Source organism: Anolis carolinensis, chromosome 2 (genome assembly GCF_035594765.1).
Source record: "Anolis carolinensis isolate JA03-04 chromosome 2, rAnoCar3.1.pri, whole genome shotgun sequence".
In the NCBI taxonomy this organism is placed as follows: domain Eukaryota; kingdom Metazoa; phylum Chordata; class Lepidosauria; order Squamata; family Dactyloidae; genus Anolis; species Anolis carolinensis.
In genome coordinates this window covers 160127678-160148677 of record NC_085842.1, presented here as the reverse complement: position 1 = coordinate 160148677, position 21000 = coordinate 160127678, and the positions used below count along the sequence as shown (strand labels likewise).

General features: G+C 40.7%; 2 protein-coding genes across 3 annotated transcripts in view; one reads left to right on the top strand and one right to left on the bottom strand.

Moving 5' to 3' along the window:
- The window catches only part of dip2b (disco interacting protein 2 homolog B), a 203356-nt gene that overhangs the window by 143803 nt on the left and 38553 nt on the right, over window positions 1-21000 (bottom strand). The gene's annotated exons all lie outside the window — the stretch shown is intronic.
- On the top strand, window positions 4987-8865 carry LOC103277764 (uncharacterized). The gene is made up of 2 exons (XM_008103963.3): window positions 4987-5331; window positions 5481-8865. Exons 1-2 carry the CDS (start codon window positions 5098-5100, stop codon window positions 7137-7139), a joined length of 1893 nt encoding a protein of 630 aa, XP_008102170.1. The 5' UTR covers window positions 4987-5097; the 3' UTR covers window positions 7140-8865.

Below are 21000 nucleotides of genomic sequence, written 5' to 3'. Positions count from 1 at the left end.
TGATTTTGAACCTGAATCCCAAAATCCCCATCAGAGTCACTCTGAGGTTCCAGCTGAGTCACAACAGCAATGACAAATCCCCTATGAACAAATATTGCAAAGAATTAGTTTTCCTTTGGTTCAAGATACCGTATATATTCGAGTATAAGCCGACCTGAATATAAGCCGAGGCACCTAATTTTACCACAAAAAACTGGGAAAACGTATTGACTCGCGTATAAGCCGAGGGTGGGAAATGCAGCAGCAACTGGTAAATTTCAAAAATAAAAATAGATACCAATAAAATTGCATTAATTGAGGCATCAGTAGGTTAAATGTTTTTGAATATTTACCACATTTAAAAGAAAAACAGTAAACTAGCTCTGTAAGTGGAAAAGGAGGGTCAACAAAAACAATATGGTATCAACAATAACTTTATCATTATTACTATTATTATTATTATTATTTGTACCCCTCCCTATCTCCCCATGGGGACTCAGGGTGGCTTCCAACATAGTAACAGGTAAACATTCAATGCCAATATAAACAAAAAACCATAAACATTTTAAACAAAAGACAATACTAAACATTGTATAATAAGTTAAAATAAACTGTTGCATTAAATAATTACCATTAAAAGCAATTAAAAAACCAGCCGAGGTAAAGCTGGGACAAAACTAACAAAATGATGTTCAACAGGGACAAATGCAAGATACTCCACTTAGGCAGAAAAAATGAAATGCAAAGATACAGAGTAGGGGACAATGCCTGGCTCGACAGAAGTTCTTGTGAAAAAGATCTTGGAGTCCTCGTGGACAAGAAGTTAAACATGAGCCAACAATGTCATATGGCAGCTAAAAAAGCCAATCATAAAATAGTAGAGTTGTAAGGGACCTTATGGGCCATCCAGTCCAACCCGCTGCCAAGAAGAAGAAAATCGCATTCAAAGCACCCCCAACAGATGGCCATCCAGCCTCTGCTTAAAAACCTCCAAAGAAGGAGTCTCCACCACACTCCGGTGCAAAGAGTTCCACTGCCAAACAGCTCTCACAGTGAGGAAGTTCTTCCTAATGTTCAGGTGGAATCTCCTTTCTTTCCTGTCATTTGAAGCCATTGTTCCGCATCCTCGTCTCCAGGGCAGCAGAAAACAAGCTTGCTCCCTCCTCCCTATGACTTCCCCTCACATATTTATACATGGCTATCATGTCTCCTCTCAGCCTTCTCTTATGCAGGCTAAACATGCCTAGTTCTTTAAGCCACTCCTCATAGGGCTTGTTCTCCAGACCCTTGATCATTTTTGTCTCCCTCCTCTGGACACATTCCAGTTTGTCAACATCTCCCTTCAATTGTGGTGCCCAGAATTGGACACGCTGCTGGCTCGTGGTCAACTAAGACTCCTTTCATAAAATCCTAGAGCAGGAAGGAACCTCAAAAGGCCATCTAGTCCAACCCGCTTCATTCTGCCTTCATGCAGGGAAAGCACAATCAGAGCACTCCCAACAGATGGCCACCCAGCCTTAATAATAATAATACTAATAATAATAGTAATAATAGAGTTGGAAGGGTCCTGTAAAAACCATTTAGTCCAAGGACCTTCTGCCTTCATGCAGTAAAAGCACAATCAAAGCACCCTCAACAGATGGCCATCCAGCCTCAAAAAGAACAAGAACAGCAACAATAATAGAGTTGGAAGAGACAGCATGGGCCATCTAATCCAACCCCCTTCTGCCTTCCTGCAGCAAAAGCACAATCAAAGCACCCCTGACAGATGGCCACTCAGCTTCAATGATGATGGTGATGGTGATAATAATAAAAAATAAGAATAATTGGAAGAGACCCCTTAAGTCATCTAGTCCAACCCCCTTCTCCCTTCATGCAGCATAGGCACAATCAAAGTACCCCCAACAGATGGCCATCCAGCCTGAACAATAATAGAGATAAGGAAAACAATGAATACGCGTCCCACTTCTGGGCTCTATTTCAAAAGCCACCATATGTGGGGCAAGAGGAAAGGAGCCTGTTTCTCACTCCAGTGCCACTCAAGGATCCAAACGAACCTGGAAGTGTTGGAACTTGGTGGCAGACTGCAGACACTGGGCCAGAAAGAGTAGGCACCCCATCTGAAATCTTGTGGCTGCCTCTTGCAGAATTCTGGAGCTTGTAATTTTGTGAGGCTCAGAACCCCTGAAAGACCCTTCCTTAAACTACAAGCCCCGGGAGGCTGCCGCAAGATTTCAGATGGGATTTCAGATGTTTTGTTTGGAGGGGACTTCATTTCCCAGAACTCCTCCCCACTGGCCACATTGGCCAAGGCTTCTGGGAAATGAAGTCCCCTCCAAACAAAGGCTGGGAACTGAGCTAGGCGACAAGAGAGAAGCTCTTTTCCCGTTCTTTCTTCGGACTTCCATGAAAGAAATGGAGTGGAAGTTAGGCAGAGGGCAGGAAAGGAGGTGAAGGGGGAGCTGAGAAAGGAGGAGGAGCCATAATGAACTACCGACTGCTAGGAATTGTGGAAGTTGAAGTCCAAAACACTTGGAGATCTTAAGTTTGCCCATGCCTGAGCTAAAGGGTCAGGAGCCCCAGTTTAAGATGCAGCAGTGTTGAAAGCAACAAAGCAACAATTTGCAGTGGTGGCTGGCATACAATCCACAGGTCCTCCTCTCCCAGCTTCCATCTATCCTGTTGGTTTCTTTCTTTCTCTCCTTCCTTTTTGGTTTGTTTCAATAAATAAGAGCAGCAAGGGGAGACTTCAGAAACCAGGAAATCTCAAAAGGGGAGGGAGGAGGAGGAGGAGAGGATGGGCTCTTTCCAAGGGGTGCTCTGCTCCTGACATTCCCGGGGAAGAAGGAGGGTGTGGGGCGGATCGAGACCCCCAAGACTTCAGGCTGGGAAGGGAGGGAAGGTGCCTGTGCAGCCCCCTCGTTGGACATGCAGGAGAGAGAGAAGAGAGGGAACCTGAGAGAAGGAAGGAGGGAAGGAGAGAGCTCAAGGAGCTTGGTGCTGCCTCGCCTCAAGGCGAAGGAAGCGGCGCCTCCTTAGTCAGACACGGGGCTACAACTCTGGCTTCTCCCTCAAAAGATAAAGAGAGGATTGGAAGGGAATGAGATAGGGGAGATGAGGAATAGCAAGGGAGAGGGAGAGTGCTAGCAAGAAAGAGCAAGGGAGGAGGGAGGTCTAGGGGAAGAGAAAGGAGGCGATTGCGAAGCCCCTGGCCCTTTTCCTGCTGGCATCATGGAAGCTGCCCCCAAGGAGAGCAAGTGGGGCCCGGGGGCAGGGGAGGCGGGCAGGGCAGGGCACCCTCGAGGGCAGGGGGTGGTGTGGAAGGGCCCAGAAGTCAGGCAGGAAGGCAGCGGAGGACGCAGCAGAGGAGGAGGCTGCGAAGGCAAAGCCGGGGACTCCACCACCTCACCATGGCGGAAGACCCACCCCAGCTTATACCTTCACTCGAATATAAGCTGAGGGGGACTTTTTCAGCCCCCCAAAAAGGGCTGAAAAACTCGGCTTATATTCAAGTATATACAGTAAGTTGGGAATAAGTTGAAAGCATGAAGCAGCAACTATGAAATCAATACTCAATTATATCATACTGGCTCTAATGAATGCTTCTTACCAAAGAGGAAAACATGGAGAACAAAAGAGAGAAAGCCTGCAGATGCACTCATTCACAGAGCAGATGCTATTCTAGCTGGAAGGAGGTAGGGTACACTTTCACAGAGGACCTGTGATACATTTCTTCCTAGTAGGAAGATGATATTGGCTAACTGAATTAGCATCAGCTAACATAGTGGAAACCACACAACAGATATTAGACTGGCATTTGCAATTTTATGAAGGGAAAAGTAAGGTACACATGTATTCCAGAAGTACATTCAATGTGTTCTCTTTCCATATTAGTGGATGGAAGCTGACTGGGTATTCTGAAATCCAGTAACCAAGAAATAAAACAATAAATGTCTATACAACCACCACATAAAATTTCACAACATATTCAGCATAACCGACATTTTTGGCAGCTCAAAAAACAGCACTGGATTTACCGTTTTATATGCAGGAAGGGAGAGCTCATCCTTACTTTCACAATTTTTAGCTACGTAATGGTTCTCCTGAAGGATTTTCAAAACAGTAGGTAAAGTGATTGTCAAAAACACATCTGATTATTTGTGACTAAAAAATCCTATATAATTCATCATAAGTCTACAGGTAACTTGAAGGCATGCATATAAAGAAACCACAACCAAATGTGAAGAAGGAAGACTGTCCCAGGTGCCCCTATGATTCAAGCCACTAATTGATTTCCCATGGACCAAAGTTTCAAATAGCATTTGGGAAACTGATCACAGAGTTGCATCAGCTCTATATTAAAACTGCCACCTAAGAAAGCTCAGTAATTTACAACACTTTTTAAAGGAGATTTCCAGACTGATTATATCATAAATAGTAAAAATAAGAACAGACATGTTACATATGAATTGTAATAAAATGTGTCCTTGAAATGAATATAAGAGTTGAAGTATCAGATTGTATGTGATATAATTAGTCATATCTGTTGTATTTAGTAAATACAATGTCATATGTTCAGTTAGTAAAACTTGGAAACATCACTAAATTTTATCTGCTTTTTCCTTCCGCAACAGTCAAAAGTAGTTGAGCTTAAACATTTACTAGGGATGGGAGTCACTTTGACAGTAATTAACCTACCTGATATTTCAGAATATTTTGCTTGAATATTTTTATCAGGAATCATATGAATATTTTAAACTAGGACAACTTTCTAATATACACTTCTTTTACATTGCTTTACATTTTAAAGAAAACAGCTAAAGCATTATTAATGTCCTAATTTTAGCAAAAGAGCTGAATGCCATATAACATGCGTTTTCCTAATCTACTTCAGAGTTTAATTTTCACCAAGGTCTGGGAGTGGAAAATTTCCCATCGAACAAAGAATACCATCGTAGTTGAAACATTTCCATTACAGAAATTTTTCCACTCTGCCTCACTGCTAAGCACACAAAGCACTGCCTCATTTCTTTTGAGAAGCTACAGAGGCTGGAAGTCTTTGCATCGAAATCTGTTGCATTTTTGTGATAATACTCTGTGCTTTTGATTTATTTTGCCATGCCTAACCAGAAAACTGGTGTGTGGCATCACTATAATGAAACCAGCAATGGAAAAAAGATAGTTGGCCAGTGCAAGTACTGTGGTCAGACATACGCAAACAATGCAACAAGAATGAAAAGACATTTAACAATATGCAAGAACTGTCCTGAAAGAACACAATCCTCATACAGGAAGCTGCTTCAATTAAGCACTGGAACAACATCTGGGAAAAGTCTCCTTCAGGAATTAATTGTAAGTAAACCAGGTAATATACTTATCAACTCTAAAGGCTAGTATCTTTACCATATTATCAGTTTATAACTATAAAGCATTTCATAGTTTACAAACTGATGTAAACTCTGGATTTGAGAATGAAAAATATTTTTCCTCTTTTGTTTCAGGAATTTGGCAGCTCAAGTGAAACAACAAATCTGCCAAATATAAAAACTGAAAATGCTGAATTGCCAGCTTTCAAGAAAAGAGAAGCAGAAGCCTCTTTTTCTGGGCAACAAGATACGAAATACACGGGTAGGTGTTCAGGACAGTTTGGTTTTCTAGCCAAATTTGCAGACAAAATGTCAAAAGAAGAGCAAGAAAGGGCAGATGAAACATTAGCTAGAGCGATATTTGCAAGCGGTATGCCCCTTTCACTAACTGAAAATCAATACTGGAGGGAGCATTACAAGGTAATTTGCCCGTCATATAAGTTGCCATCAGGTTATCATTTATCACATAATCTTTTAGACAGTGAATACAGCAGAGTTCAAAAACTTGTTGTCCAAAGAATCAGTCAAGTGAAGTTGTTGACATTGCTGGCAAATGTGTATGTTGATATACAAGAAACTTCTTTACTGAGCATTATGTTCGCAACACCTGAACCAAGTTTCCTTAAAGCTATTCCTACAGAATCTGCTAATCCTACTGGCGAATATATAGCCAACCTCTTAAGTGAGGAAATTGAAAGGACAGGCCCACTCAGGGTCCAAGCCCTTGTGACTGGCAAAGTGAGCAACATGGAGGCTGCACAGCAAGTATTAAAAGCAAAATATCCACATTTAATTATATTTGGTTGTCTTGCTGATGGGCTGAATCTTCTGGTAAAAGACATAGTAAATGTGACTGCAATGAAAAAAATATTAACAAATTGCAAAGCAATCGTGGAGGCATTCAACAATCACCATGTCATCAACCAGACACTAAAGAGATTACAGAAGAAGAAGCAGGGAGAGGGAACTGCACTCTTCTTGCCTTCAAAAACTAGGTGGAACTTCGCTACAAAATGCTTAGACAACCTGCTGCGTACCAGGGATTGTTTACAGTGTGCTTTACTAGAAGATGAAGTAGCCCGGATTATTCCTCTGAATGTTCAAAAGCAGATTGGCAGTGATGCCTTTTGGGTACAAGTTCAAGGAGCATTCGATTTTCTACTGCCAATTTCAGAAGCTATCAAAGAACTTCAAGAAGACAAATCAACCCTTTCAGATATTCCAGAGATTTTTAGAAAACTCAATGAAAAGCTAACTGAACTTTTACCTTCTTCACCTCTGTCCAAAGAACATGTAACAGTAGTAAAACAAGTACTTATTAAAACAGCAGACTTCTGCTCTCACCCAGTTCAGCTGGCAGCCAATCTACTAGATCCTCATTATTGTGGAAACCATTTGTCAGAATGTGAACTATCCTCTGCTCTTAATGCAATAATGGAACAATCCAAAATCATCCCAAACACTGATGAAATCACAGTGATGACCGACATTGCTGAATATCGTGCAAAAGAAAAGCTTTGGGGCCAAGAGCTCATCTGGCAGGCATCAGAAAACTTGTCTCCTCTCACATGGTGGAAGGGTTACTGTAGCACCCGGCAACTGTCCAAGATTGCCATAAAGATCTTTAGCATTCCACCAACAGTAACTTCTTGTGAACAGAGCTGGAAGGATTTCAACTCAGTCACACTGCAGAACAGACTAACGAATGAACGTTGTGCGAAGGTTGCCTCTCTTTCTCAAAATCTTTTGGTATTGCAGAAGCATTCATCCCAAACAACGCTGGTAAAAAAATGAAGTATGATCAATTGCCTATAAAATCACTGCAGATATGATCATCGTTTGGTGAAACAGAATGCAGCACAAGCACATCTGAATCAGATTTACCTCCTGGACTGAATTATATCCATACTGCAAGCATTTCTACAGACACCAAAACTAAAATTGGCCTTCATGAAAGTTAACCTTTGCTGAAGTGATAAATTGGGAGGTGCAGGGTGGAACAATGTCATATTATGTAAAGCTTTTTGGATAGTCTGAAATTACCGTATTTCACCACATAATACTCACACTTTATTTTCACTTTTTCCCCTTTAAAAAAGGAGGTGCGACTATTATGGGGTGAAAATTTGGAGGCTACCAGCTGAGGGAGACCCCATAAGCCTCCCCTGCTGGAACATGCAGACGAATGAGATCTACAGGGCTTTCTTTGGCTACCGGTAGCCGAAGGAGATCCCATAGGCTTTGCCCGCTGGTGTGTGTGGCCAAACAATGCTTCCAGGCCTTGGTTTCCTGGAGGCCCTGCAGCTCTCTCCAGCAGGTGCGCAGGAGAGTGAAGCCTTATATGCCTGCTGGGGAGAGCTAGGAAGCCTCTGTCAGCTAGCGGTAGTCAAGGGAAGGCTCCTAACACTTGTGCCTTCACTCAGAATTACGGGAGCTGCTTCAAAGGGCAGATGCATGGGCGGGGGTGCAACTATTATGTGAGGAATAAAAAATACTGAAACCACGACCCCAAAAAGGTAAGATGCAACTATTATGCAATGGCAACTATTATGCAATGGCAACTATCATGCAATGAAATAAGGTAGTTTTCACAGTTTCAACTGCCTTAATCTTCTCTCCGTTATGTTTCAATAAGGTAAGAAAAAATGTATATAATTTAGTTATAGTATCTTAATATATTTAAAAATGCTAATCAAAATAATATCCAAATGCATTTTCACTGTTTTTGAACACAAATATGGTAAGTGTTCAAAACCTTTTCCAGTTCTTGGTTATGATGCTGATGGATGTATTTTGTGATGTTTTACTTTTCTAGTTTTAACTGTTTTATTTATACTGTTTAACTATTTAATGCTTTAATTATGTAATTTGAATTGTTTATGCTGGACTTGGTCCCCATGTAAGCCACCCCGGAGTCTCTTCGGGGAGATGGAGGTGGATTATAAGAATAAAGTTATTATTATATTATATTATTCTTTACTATTTTTAAAGCATCTCAAATCCAACTACCCTGAGTCCTGAAAGGTGTGGAGGGGGGTGATTTGAGATGTTTATACAACACACAAAGTATCTGAGACTTGTTGCAAATTGTATTTATCCTTTAAAATTGCTATCTATGTTTTGTTTTACTTAACCTGGCATGTGACAATTAAAAACAACAATTTATTGTAATGAATTATTTTATGTTGAGATTCAGATTGTTGAGACAGGCTATTTTCCTCCTATAACCAGTACCTTTGTTTTTGTCTTCTCTTGAATGCTTCTAAAATAAAAAGCTGTGTGTAACAGTACCATACTTCTCATTAACAATTATTTATAACCTTACTCTGAAATGCCAGAAAGACCTTTAAGGGGGGGGGGGGGTCTTGAAAGTGTAGTGTTGATAGAACTAATTTTAAAATGAAATGTCTTGTCCAGATTGAAATCCTTGGGAAAAGTAACCCTAATAATTGGGGCTGGGTTTGTTTGGCAACTGTCGTGACAACTACAGTGTTCCCTCAGTACTTCGCGGTTTGCTTTTCGTGCCTTCGCTGTTTCACAGTTTTTTTTAATAAACACTAAAATAATAGTATAAATTATAAAATAATATTATAAATCCCTCTTTCTACTTCCTTCCTAAGGAGAAGCTTAAGGGAGGGAGGGAGGGAGGGAGGGAGAAGCCAAAGGGAGAGAAAAGGAGGCTGAAGCAGCTTTGTTTTCGCCACACAAGGCATGCGCGTAATTGAGAAAGGAGGAAGGGACAGAGAGGCTACTTGCCAGTGAGATTGTAAACAACACAAATATAGCGTCCCTACTTCGCGGATTTTCACTTTTCGCAGGTGGTCCTGGAACGTAACCCCGGGGATAAGTGAGGGAACACTGTATTTGATTTATTCTGGCATTTAACATATGCTGAATCTAGGTCCGAAGCAAACCCTACAAAATTTGAATTATTGGAGGAAATAGAGATAGGTTTCCTAAATACAGGATACTCCATGGATCAGATCTCAGACTTTTAAAAGTACACCTGATTGATTGTAAGGGTAAAAAATATCTCTCAGGCTTTCAGTCAACACAGGAATGCAGTGGGCAACAATAATCTTAGACCCAGGTCCATTTTAAACTCCAGGCTCCCACTTTATACACTTCTATTGGTATATGGATGGTGTGTGGATGGTGGTGGTTGGGTAGGGTGGGATTTGAGGCACACTTGCCCTCAGCGACTGAGAAGGCAAGAAAGAAATGCCAGGGTTGGGGGAAAAAAATCTGCTTCTCTATCTACCCACGCTTCCTGTGCAACTATTAATTACTGGTATTCTCACCTTTCCTTCCAACTCTTCCTGTTAGTTTCCTTATTCAGCTCAAGATAGCTAATCAGTGTCCTGATAACCAGAACCAATGATGCAGGATAAGTGGGCAGAAAACTCAGTGACAAATTACTTCCCAATCCCAACCACAATCTTAACTCTAACTATCAGTATACTAATATCCTCATTACAGTTAGAAAATGCCTCCCAGCTCATGTACTTATGGGTATGTTTAGTTTGGAGAAGAGAAGTTTATAAGGAAACATTATAGCCATGCTCAAATATTTAAAAGAATGTCACATTGAAAAGCGGGCAAGTCTGTTTTGCTTTGTTTAGCCTGGTGCATGATAGACAAAAGCAACAAGACCAATGAGGTCCATGTTCATCAAGCATCCAAGTTCATATATAAGGAGGGTGAAGGATACTGACACCAATGCCCTCACAATTACAATGAACAGTTACCATTGTTGCATGTAAGAACTACTTTAAACACAATTTGAAACTGCACTAAGATCCCACAAAAAGTAGCTCTGCATTATTCTACAATATAGGAGTCTAAATTATTCCTCAATTTCTATATTAGTTAATTCCCTTAAAGAACTATTTACTATATAACTTTCACACAAAACTAAAATGATAGACATCATTACATAAACAAGGCATGTGGTAAATTCAAAGCAGAGCAGATCTACCACCACATTTAATCTTGTCCCAAAGTCAGGTCTTTGCTTCCTTTCAAATATCAGCATCCAAACTGGCTCCCTATGAAATCTACACAAACCTTAAGTAGTGAGTGCAAGAAAGGATAAGCAATATAATACATGTCAGTCTACACTTTGTGTCTGGAAATAAAGAAAAGAAAGACTAGAAGATGTAATAAAGTATGTCCTAAAAGTGAAGGTTTTCCCTTGTAGCTATAGAAAGGCAGACATGCTTGTCAACCAGACGGTTCCCAGGTTACTGTCCTTAGAACAATGGTTCTCAACCTGTGGGTCCCCAGGTGTTTTGGCCTACAACTCCCAGAAATCCCAGCCAGTTTACCAGTTGTTAGGATTTCTGGGAGTTGGAAGGTCAAAATATCTGGGGACCCACAGGTTGAGAACCAGTGCCTTAGAATGACCTTTTCAACAGCTGCCCTAGATTGTGGAATGATCTGCCTTTTGTCAGCTACATCAGCTGTCAAAATTAAAGATGTAACATAAGACCTATTTCTTCTGGCAGGCCTACCTAGTCAATTTTAACTGGCATTATATTGATAAATGTTAAGTATATCACTTTATTTCAATTTAACACATATTTCCCATTTTCCTTTTGGTAGAATCCTACATATTTTTAAAAACCGAACATGATCATATAGGAAACAGTTATTAGGGTTCATGTATAAATGATACTTTGATCACAATAAGTAAGAGTTTTTTGATGACAGCTGGATTGGGAGTGTCTTTTAGTTTGCTTTTTAAACTCAGTCAATAGCACTATGATAACTTGCAAGTCCTAACATGCCTCAAGCAGGTATCACTGCCACATCTGAAAAGTGGCTTCTCTGCCTTACCTGAAATTTCATTTTGTTTAAAATGCTTGTTAACAAAATTATGCAAGATGCCAGAGGCATTCAGCTACAATATATTGCAGTTTGTGTGTACTGCAGCTGTGCTCCTAATTAACTACCAATGTGCTGATCAGCAAGATTTTTCCCTAGTAATATTCCTAATACTACCATTGGCACATTACATTCTCACCCAATAAGATATTTAAGACAGTGAAAGGTTGATAAAGACATAGGAGAAGAGGAGTATTACAGATCATAGGATTATAACAGTTCATAGGAAATTCCCCAGTGCAAGTAGAAGGCACTCCTGCTCAAACCAAAATAAGGAGATTTTTCTTCACATATTGAAATTGAATTTAAGAATTCCCAGGGCTTCTGGAGCATGTGTTTGTATGTAGGGCTAAGAGTAGATCGGAAGAAAATTGTGGCATATTCTTATTCCTATATCCATGCAAACATGCTTTCTACTCATACACCAAAGTCACTGGGTTCATGTCAAAAACAAGCACAAAATTGAGACTTCTCAAAAAGGAATGACAATCTGACTGAAGATAAATGACCCAGATCACTCCATGATTCTCGGGAATATGGTAACACAGAGTATAATTAAGCTCTATTTAAAAATCCCAATGCTGGGGTTAGATTAAACTTGACACTGGACACCTTACAGGGTTAGACCACAACTGAATTTGGTATATAGCATTCATCATCTGAGAGCTCACCAATGCAGAAGATGTATTTGCTCTGCTCTCCTTAAAATTCCCCAGAAGCTCAAGATACTCATTTAGCAATTTCATAATGGAAGTAGTAGTTACAAACCATGAAACAGTAGGTGTTTTATACCTGTCTCCCTTTCCCCTGCCAATGTAAAAAGGTTAAAGCCACATATTATATTTCTGCAGATGACCTCTGGATCCTTTAATATGGACCTAGTGTGACCTTATAAGAATTCTACTCACACAGGCTTCATAAATATGGGGGGCAGGGGGCTGCTCTTGTGTTAATCTCCAGAGCCTCTCCTTTAATTCTTCCATCCTGATGTGCCCCAGCAGAATTATTACCATCACCGATTTTGTCAAATTGCAAAGAAACACAGAATAAACAATCATAGAGCATGTCTGCTCTCAATAAATCATGTAAATTCTCCACTAAGTGTAATAAAATGGGGAAACAATGGTTGGTTCTTGCTGCCATCTATTAAGTCAAGTCTTATAGTATCACCAAATAAAAACAGTACAGACTTGAGCCAAAGAGGAGAGAAAGGGAGGAATAAACAAGAGAACTAAATCCCTATGGTTGAGAAGGGCGGGGTAAATGTGTGGTAAATAAATAAATAAACTGTGATCCCAGAAAATGTGGCTCACCATCTGGAGGTGACAGCTGTCTCCACCAAAATTATGACAAAAATTTTGGGGCACCTGGAGCATACTTGGGGGTTGTAAAGAAGGTATGGGACCAAACAGAGCCTGCAAGCCATTCTTTTCTCATCTCTGTAAAACATTGCATTGGAGTTGGAAGACACCGATGAACAATGAAATCTGAAGTCAAGTAGGCCTTTACAATCCTAATTAAATTTGCTCAAGAAAAGGGAACTGCAGTCCACTTCCTGAAAAACCAGAGGGAACGACACAAAGTTAAGGTAATTTTTATCATTCAGTTGACTACTTAAACTCAGCAGAAACCTTGGTGGATCTTATCTTTGATGACATGTAAAAGAGCGCAATTCTTTCCATTTTATTGCCTTTCTATTTCCCTTTTATTCTTTCTTTTTTTCCAGAAAAGGTTAGGAAAAAATCTTGCGCTATGGGGTAGGGGAAAAGGAGGCAGTTCACCTCTGGGTCAGAAATGGTTCCCTGGAGACATAGAGTGTCTCTACACTGGATTTGGTGCAGTTGACACCACTTCGGCACTGTAGTTTGGTGAAACACTAGCCCTATTTGGCAAAAAAAGCAAAATATACCATGTGAAATTAGAACTCCCAGGATTCCATAGCATCAAGCCATGGCAGTTAAAGAGGTATCAAGTAGTGTTCATTCTACAGTATAGATGCAACCATACTGGGCTCTTTTCTTTTGCTCCAGATATCGCTTCTGAGGGCTGTGTTTTCTCCACAAAAAAAAAGGATTATCAGAGACCTGTATAGGCGCTTAGCAGTGATAAAAAAAACAGAGATGAAGCCTCCTAAAGGGCAGTTCAAATCTCTACAGGTTTTGGTGGTACTATTCCATTATATGGGCGGAGGCCACTAGGGGGCACAAGAGGGAAAGATAGTTCATTGTACAGGGGTGGAGGGTAGGTTGAAGGAGGAAAACGATTTTCTGCTGGAACCATTTCTGGATCATGGTCATACAGCCCGAAAGAGTCACAGCAACCCATTTCCCCGTTTTCTTGTTATTACCCCCACCCATGTCCCTATCATGGAAACAACCTACGTTTATGACATGGGATGGGGGAGGGGGAATAACCAGCAACAAGGGAGAAATGGTTTTCCTCATTCAACTCCCCTGCCCTGTAAAATGGACTATCCTTCTCTATCTAGTGACCTCCCCCCGGAAAATGGAACAGTACCATTTTGGTTTGGTTTTGTAGGTCATAAGAGAAAGGTAAGGCAGGGAGAGGAAGAAAGCCAAACATTGAAAGGAACTGGTATGGCTGCTGACAGAAACCTCTCTTGGATGTTTAATGAAAGGAACTTCCCCAGGTCATCTTGTGGCCAAAAGGAACTGCTTGTGAACCACAGCTGAAGCACTAAGAAATATTACGAAGTCATCATTTGTTGCGAGGCTTCCTTGAACCTTCTTCACATTATGGGCTCCCTGTTGTAGGTGCAAAAATTCAAAGCACTGAGAGGAAGGAAAGGCTTGCCACAGAGTGCCACTTTTTGGCATCAACCTTAGATTGGGCAGTATCTGCAAAATGACCCTGACAAACAGCAAGAAAGAATGAGCAAATTTCATGATTACTGTAAAAGTTGACATTTAAGATTTTAAGGTTTTAAAAAGTTATTAATACTTATGACAGTTTCTTTTTAAAATCCTTGAAATAAATCTGAATGCCATACTAAAATCACTTGAAGCCAATCGTCTCTTTTGTGACCCATCTCACATTGCTCCTCAGAGTCCACAAAACCTCAATGCCACTTGGTTTGGGGATATCCAGGTAGCAATGTAAAAAGACTAAGTGGGTGAGAATAGGTAACACTGAATTCACAACTCTCTAACACTGAGTTAAAGTTTGTGGTTGAAAAATAATAATGTGATGTCTAAAGTGTTGCATCATAAAGATATGCCAAGTGTTGTGCTTATTGTTGTGCAAAAAAATAATGATTAACTTACTGTTAGGCAGGCTTCCGAAATAAGTGTATGTGCTCAGTGTCCTTACATATGTAAAAAGTGCCAAACAGACATGCTCAGTTTCAGAACTACTTCCTCATGGAGATATAAATGCTGCAGGTCAAAAGGCTCATGGGCTACATGCCCAGAGATTTTGGATTAAGTTCCTGGGAGCACAAAACTCTATTTAGTTGCAAACAAATGTGTCTTGTTACAGCAGCCAAGTTAAATGTAAGCATACTTGGGAAACATATGAATTATAAAGCTAGAGACCTGATTTATACTGCTGTGATTTACATCAGTCTACCCTGTAACAAAGAAAAATTACTGTAAAAAACGCATGTATAAGTTGACCTCATGTTTAAATCAAGTCCAGGTTTTGGGGTAAAAAGTATAAATTTTGATGTGACCTGTGGATAAGTCCAGGGTCAATATAAAGAGATGAGGAAAAGTGCCAGCACTGCTTCAAGGGAGTTGAACCTTTGACTAACATTTTGGGTTGTTTATTATTATTATTATTATTATTATTATTATTATTATTATTATTATTAATAAATTATTTCTTACCCGCCTCTCTTCACAGCTCGAGGCAGGTCCCAGTACAGTTAAAAACACACAAAAAATACAACACTATAAATATTTATTTATTTAATTTATATACCGCTCTTCTCCCTCAGGGGGACCCAGAGCAGTCTTACATAATGGCAAGATTAATGCCACAGATAATACAAAATATAGTAAAAACTGAGGAGCTCCGGTGGCAAAGTGTGTTAAAGCACTGAGATGCTGAACTTGAAGACTGAAAGGTCCCAGGTTCAATCCCCAGGAGCGGAGTGAGCGCCCACTGTTAGCTCCAATTTCTGCCAACCTAGCAGTTCGAAAACATGCCAACGTGAGTAAATCAATAGGTACCGCTCCGGCGGGAAGGTAACGGCGCTCCATGCAGTCATGCCGGCCACATGACCTTGGAGGTGTCTACGGACAACGCTGGCTCTTCGGCTTAGAAATGGAGATGAGCACCAACCCCCAGAGTCAGACATGACTGGGCTTAACGTCAGGGGAAACCTTTACCTTTACCTTATAGTAAAAACCAACAATTGTAAAAACACACTTAAAAACCAATATCATATCCAATTAAAACAGTAAAACACTGTGTGACCGTTACAACAGGGCCAGTAGCATTGGGCCAAAAGTCAGAGCCAGTCTGTATTCAAAAATTCTACAAACACACTTTAAAATTCAGTTTCATAAAAGATACAGATCAGGGTTGTTGTATGTCTTTCGGGCTGTGTGGCCATGTTCCAGAATGCTTCTGGAACATGGCCACACAGCCCGAAAGACATACAACAACCCTGTGATCCCGGCCATGAAAGCCTTCGACAACACAGATACAGATCAAATTATTTCTGTAAAATACATATTAATCACACAGGACAAAGACCAAACATGACATGAGTTTAAAATTCATGCTTAAAGGGATAGGTCTTTACATGGTTTTTAAATTCCGACAGCTGATTAAGTCGCCGGAGCTCTACTGGCAGATGGTACCACAGTCTTGGGGCGGCCGATAAAAAGGTCCTCTAGGTGACAGTTGCCAGTTGGCTTCTGGCAGGCTGGAGTAACCACCCCGCAGGGGACCTCAGTGTGCAGGGTGGATTGTATAGGATCATTTGGTAGAGTAAGAACCATCATTCCTGCCAATTTTGATCAAACTGAAGTATGCATAAGTGTACAAATGACCAAGCTTTCAAGGCTGCATCAATATGCAAAGGCAGTCCACTCCCCTCATAGTGAGTCTTAAATAACTGAATCTCCAAACTACTGAAGTTTATCCCAGCAAGCTGCTATCTGCAAAACTATTCACAGTAAGTTATAATGCAAGAATTCTCTACAACTAAGGGGAAATGTCTGAGGAATTGATATGAGAACAAAGCTGTAATGTCTAAACAAAAATAAAACATAACACATAATACATAATGACAAAATAAAAAAAAATCACAACTAAACTAACAATATCATAAGTCGAAGCCCGGATCAGGGTGAGCTCCTGAGCTTTAGCCCAGCTTCTGCCTACCTAGCAGTTCAAAAGCAAATGTGAGTAGATAAATAGGAACCACATTAAACCGGGGAGATATTTAAGCTCAGCGTTTGATCAGAAAAAAGGAGGAAGTTTATGAACAAAGAAAGCTCTTTGGCAGAGAGATGGAGTGACAACACCCCCCATGGCTGGAACTGAGCACAGCCTCCAAAGATGCCAAAAGATGGGAAAGCCTATATACACCTCTATCTGTTGTCTGCCTTGTCATTGTTATAATCGGCACTGAATGTTTGCCATATATGTGTTCTGTGATCCGTCCTGAGTCCCCCTCAGGACTCGGGGTGAGAAGGGCAGAATATAAATACTGTAAATAATAAATAAATAAATGACATACACAGATTAAAATTTTACAGGATTTAAAACATATTGTGCACCAGGGAAAAACCAGTTCTAGATAGATTGATGTTTGTACAATTATAAAACCATCATTACAATTAGTTATAATTAATCATTTCTGAACACCTGCTTCCACATCCATGTTTTCAATCCCTTCCTAAAGATGTCTAGTGAGGGGACCTGTCTGATTTCTTTGGGAAAGGTATTCCAGGGCCAGGGAGCTACTACCGAGAAGGCCTTTTCTCCTGTTCCCACCAGCCGCCTTTGTGAGGGTGGTTGGACCGCAAGAAGGGCCTCCCCAGAGGATTTTTAGGACCGAATGGGTTCATAGGGGGAGACACGGTCACGTGAATAGGCTGGACCTGAACCGTAAAGGGCTTTATAGGTGATAACTTGCACTTTAAATTGGGCCTAGAAACACACAGGCAGCCAGTGGAGCTGCTTTAACAGAGGAGTGGTGTGCTTCCTGTAGTGAGCTCCCATTAGAAATCTGGCTGTTGCTTTTTGCACTAATTGCAGTTTCCGAACAGTCTTCATAGGCAGCCCCACATAGAATGCATTACAGTAAGCCACCCGAGATATAACTAAGGTGTGGACCACTGTACCTTGGGCTTTTCGAGGTACAGGCGCAGTGGGTGCACATGTTTTAATTGTGTGAAAGCCCTCCCAGCCATTGCCGACACCTGAGCTTCAAGTGTTAGCACTGAGTCCAGGAGGACCTCCAAACTGCGGACCTGTGTCCTCAGGGGGAGTGTAACCCTGTTGAGACAGGTTGCCACCCTATACTCCGATCAGCCCCACAACTGACCAAGAGGACCTCTGTCTTGTCAGGATTAAGCTTCTGTTTGTTAGCCCTCATCCAGCCAATAACAGCAGCCAGGCACTAGTTCAGGACTCGAGAGGATTCCTTGGCTATAGGTGGAAAAGAGTAATAGAGTTGTGTGTCATCTGCATACATAATGCCACTCTTCCCTGTTTACACACTCTCTATCCATATATAGAGATATAAATATAGAGATATAAGTTGGTTCTGGTCCAACTTACCTGTCCGAACGTATCTCCTCCTATGAACCATCAAGAACACTAAGATCAGAGGGTTGTTGTATGTCTTTCGGGCTGTGTGGCCATGTTCCAGAAGTATTCTCTCCTGTCGTTTCGCCCACATCTATGGCAAGCAACCTCTGAGAATGCCTGCCATAGATGTGGGCGAAACGTCAGGAGAGAATACTTCTGGAACATGGCCACACAGCCCGAAAGACATACAACAACCCTGTGATCCTGGCCATGAAAGCCTTCAACAACACATTGAACACTAAGATCATCTGGAGAGGCCCTGCTCTCGGTCCCACCTCCACACAGGCGCGGCTGGTGGGAACGAGGGACAGGGCCTTCTCAGTGGTGGCTCCTCAGCTGTGGAACTCCCTCCCCAGTGATATTCGGCAGGCTCCATCCCTTCTGAGTTTTGGGGGGAAAACTGAAGACCTGGCTTTGTGGGCAAGCGTTTGATGAGTGAATTCTGTTGGCTTCGATTCGGTCCGGATTAAGGTTTATGTACAAGGTTTTGCAGACGAATGGTTCAAGGATTGTGTACTGTATGGTTTTAAATGTATTTATTGTATTTTGTTAAATTATTCAATTGTTTTAATTGCTTATGTTTTATCTTCTTGTATTGTATATTGGCATTGAATTTTTGCCAGATTGTGAGCCGCCCTGAGTCCCTTCAGGTGAGAAGGGCGGGATAGAAATGAGGGAAATAAATAAATAAATATAGATAGATAGCTATAATTACTACAACAACACCTTCAACTGAATGGGTATTAAGTACCTCGGTACTATAATTTATGCAAGCCACAACACCTATAATACATCGTATGTTTAACAACCTGACTGCACACCTAGAGCTTGCCAAAACTTTTTTTGTGGCAAAAAACCTTAACCCTGAAATTGCACTCTGCCACATAGAAACTGCTGCAAGGACACAGTGGTAATATGCTGCACATTTCTCAATTACTTTAATGCACTGCAACATCTCATCCTCCAAACATAAAGCTGCTGTTGTATCAATGACTTAATAGAAGGAGCTGGCTGGTTTTTTTAATTTCAGTATTAGACTAAGAACACAGATTAATATTTATTAGCATTACTTTTTCTATTTGTGTTTCATACATGTACATTTATGCATCAGTCTGTATTTTTCAATCACATACCAATGTGCACGCTCTCTGTGTTGATCTACACAGCTTTGCTGAAGGCTGAACACAGAGCACAAGGGGACTGCAGTAAGAAGATTCCCAGGAGCTCCTTGTGCATGTATATAGTTGCAGCTCTGCCTAGAATTTAATCAAAGGACTTCAAGCTGCTACCAACCCTATTAGAATAGCAAAATATCAGCTGACTCAAGGGGGTCTACACTGCAAAGGGACTGGTGCATGTGCTGCTCAAACCTCTGCAGTTTCTTTCATGCCAGCAGACTGCAGCATCCCAGTTTACCCACAAAACCAGCATTTACACTGAAGATCCAGTGAGGTCCTGGACAAATAATGGATTTTTATGCTTTCTTTCATTAAAAAATAAAACACACACACCTATCCCAAGTTCACTTCAACATACATTCATGATATTTCCCCTTTTACATCACTGTTTTTATTGGTGAACCTCTGATTTCTTCCTGAACACTGAAAAATGAAATAGCAGGACACAAACATGGCAAACTGGAAGTGAAGAGATCATCAGAAATCAGTTGTGGGACAAAGGGCAAGACTCAACAACCAGTACCCAAGCACATAGGAATTTCAAAGGTGCATCAAATCAAAATAAAACAAAATTCTGGTGGTGCTTAAATTCAACTCTTTTCAAGTTTCACAGTCTAAATCAGAACATTGGTATCATTCCATTTACAGTAGTTCTATGTTTTCCTCCAAATAACAGATACGGTACTTACATCCCATCCAGTTGTATTCCACTTTGTTTTCAACTTTGCCTATGCTCATAACATGGGGGATTACAAAATACCCAGAGAGGAAATAAACTAACAAATTCACAGTGTCATTGATGTATCCATAGAAATCCAGGTTTCGATGTATGGAACAATCCTCAACCCCTTTTCTGAGCACCCAGAAGGATATTGAATGATCAAAAAATGCAAATCTAGATGCTTCCTGTGCACAGCTATTTAAAATATTTATAACCAGCATTTCCCAAATGAAGTATTTCCCACGGCTTACAAAATAAAGCCCACAAAGGCAGAAAATCACAGCAGAACAACCCTCAACAAATCATCATTTCTATAAAAATGTATAGCTTCTGAAGTAAGACCACACAAGTGTCAAACTCTGGTCCTAAGAGAACAGACAATAATGGTGCAGCATGTATGGGAAATAGCCAGAGAGGCAAACCACAAGCACAGACACAACCACTTCCTGAGGTATATGAAAATACAATTGTTGAGACAAAACAGAGGCAGATGTTCTAGGATCCCCTGTGGACACCCAAATATGTAAATACTTGTCCCATTATATACAATGGCATAGTAAAATGGTACCTTTTATATATATGTAAAGTGGCAAAATCAATGTTTGTCTACTGGATTTTAAAAAAAATACATTTCCAAAGCTCTGGATGATTGAATTCATGGATGTAGAATCCATGTGTTAAGGAAGGTCAACTCTGGTTACTTTTACAATAAAGAAGCATAGGATTAGCTAACTAAACTAGAATGACTCACCAAAGCAAATGTACAGATCCTGGCACTCCATGGGATGGAAGACTTTCATTATTGACTTTTTGCCAAGCAAAGCAGTCAATAAGGATCCAGGTTATTCTAATCATTGTTCAGCCAGGTGATTTCTAAAGTCAGACATGTAATGTAAGGCCTCGCTACAGAGGTCAGAGAAGCATAAAGAGGAAGACTCATCCTGTAATATGTAGAAATGCTGATTTCACTGCCTAAGGAGATGTTATGTCATGTTCAGACATGTTTGTTGTTCGGAGCTTTTTTCCAGAACAAGATGAGGGACGGTTGGATTCATCACAAGCCCGCTTGGGAAAATACCTT

Excerpts from the sequence above, each read along its gene's own strand:
- LOC103277764 (XM_008103963.3), top strand. The coding sequence starts at position 5,098 with ATGCCTAACCAGAAAACTGGTGTGTGGCATCACTATAATGAAACCAGC. Across the intron at positions 5,332-5,480 it reads GTCTCCTTCAGGAATTAATT|GAATTTGGCAGCTCAAGTGA; the intron begins GTAAGTAAACCA and ends CTTTTGTTTCAG.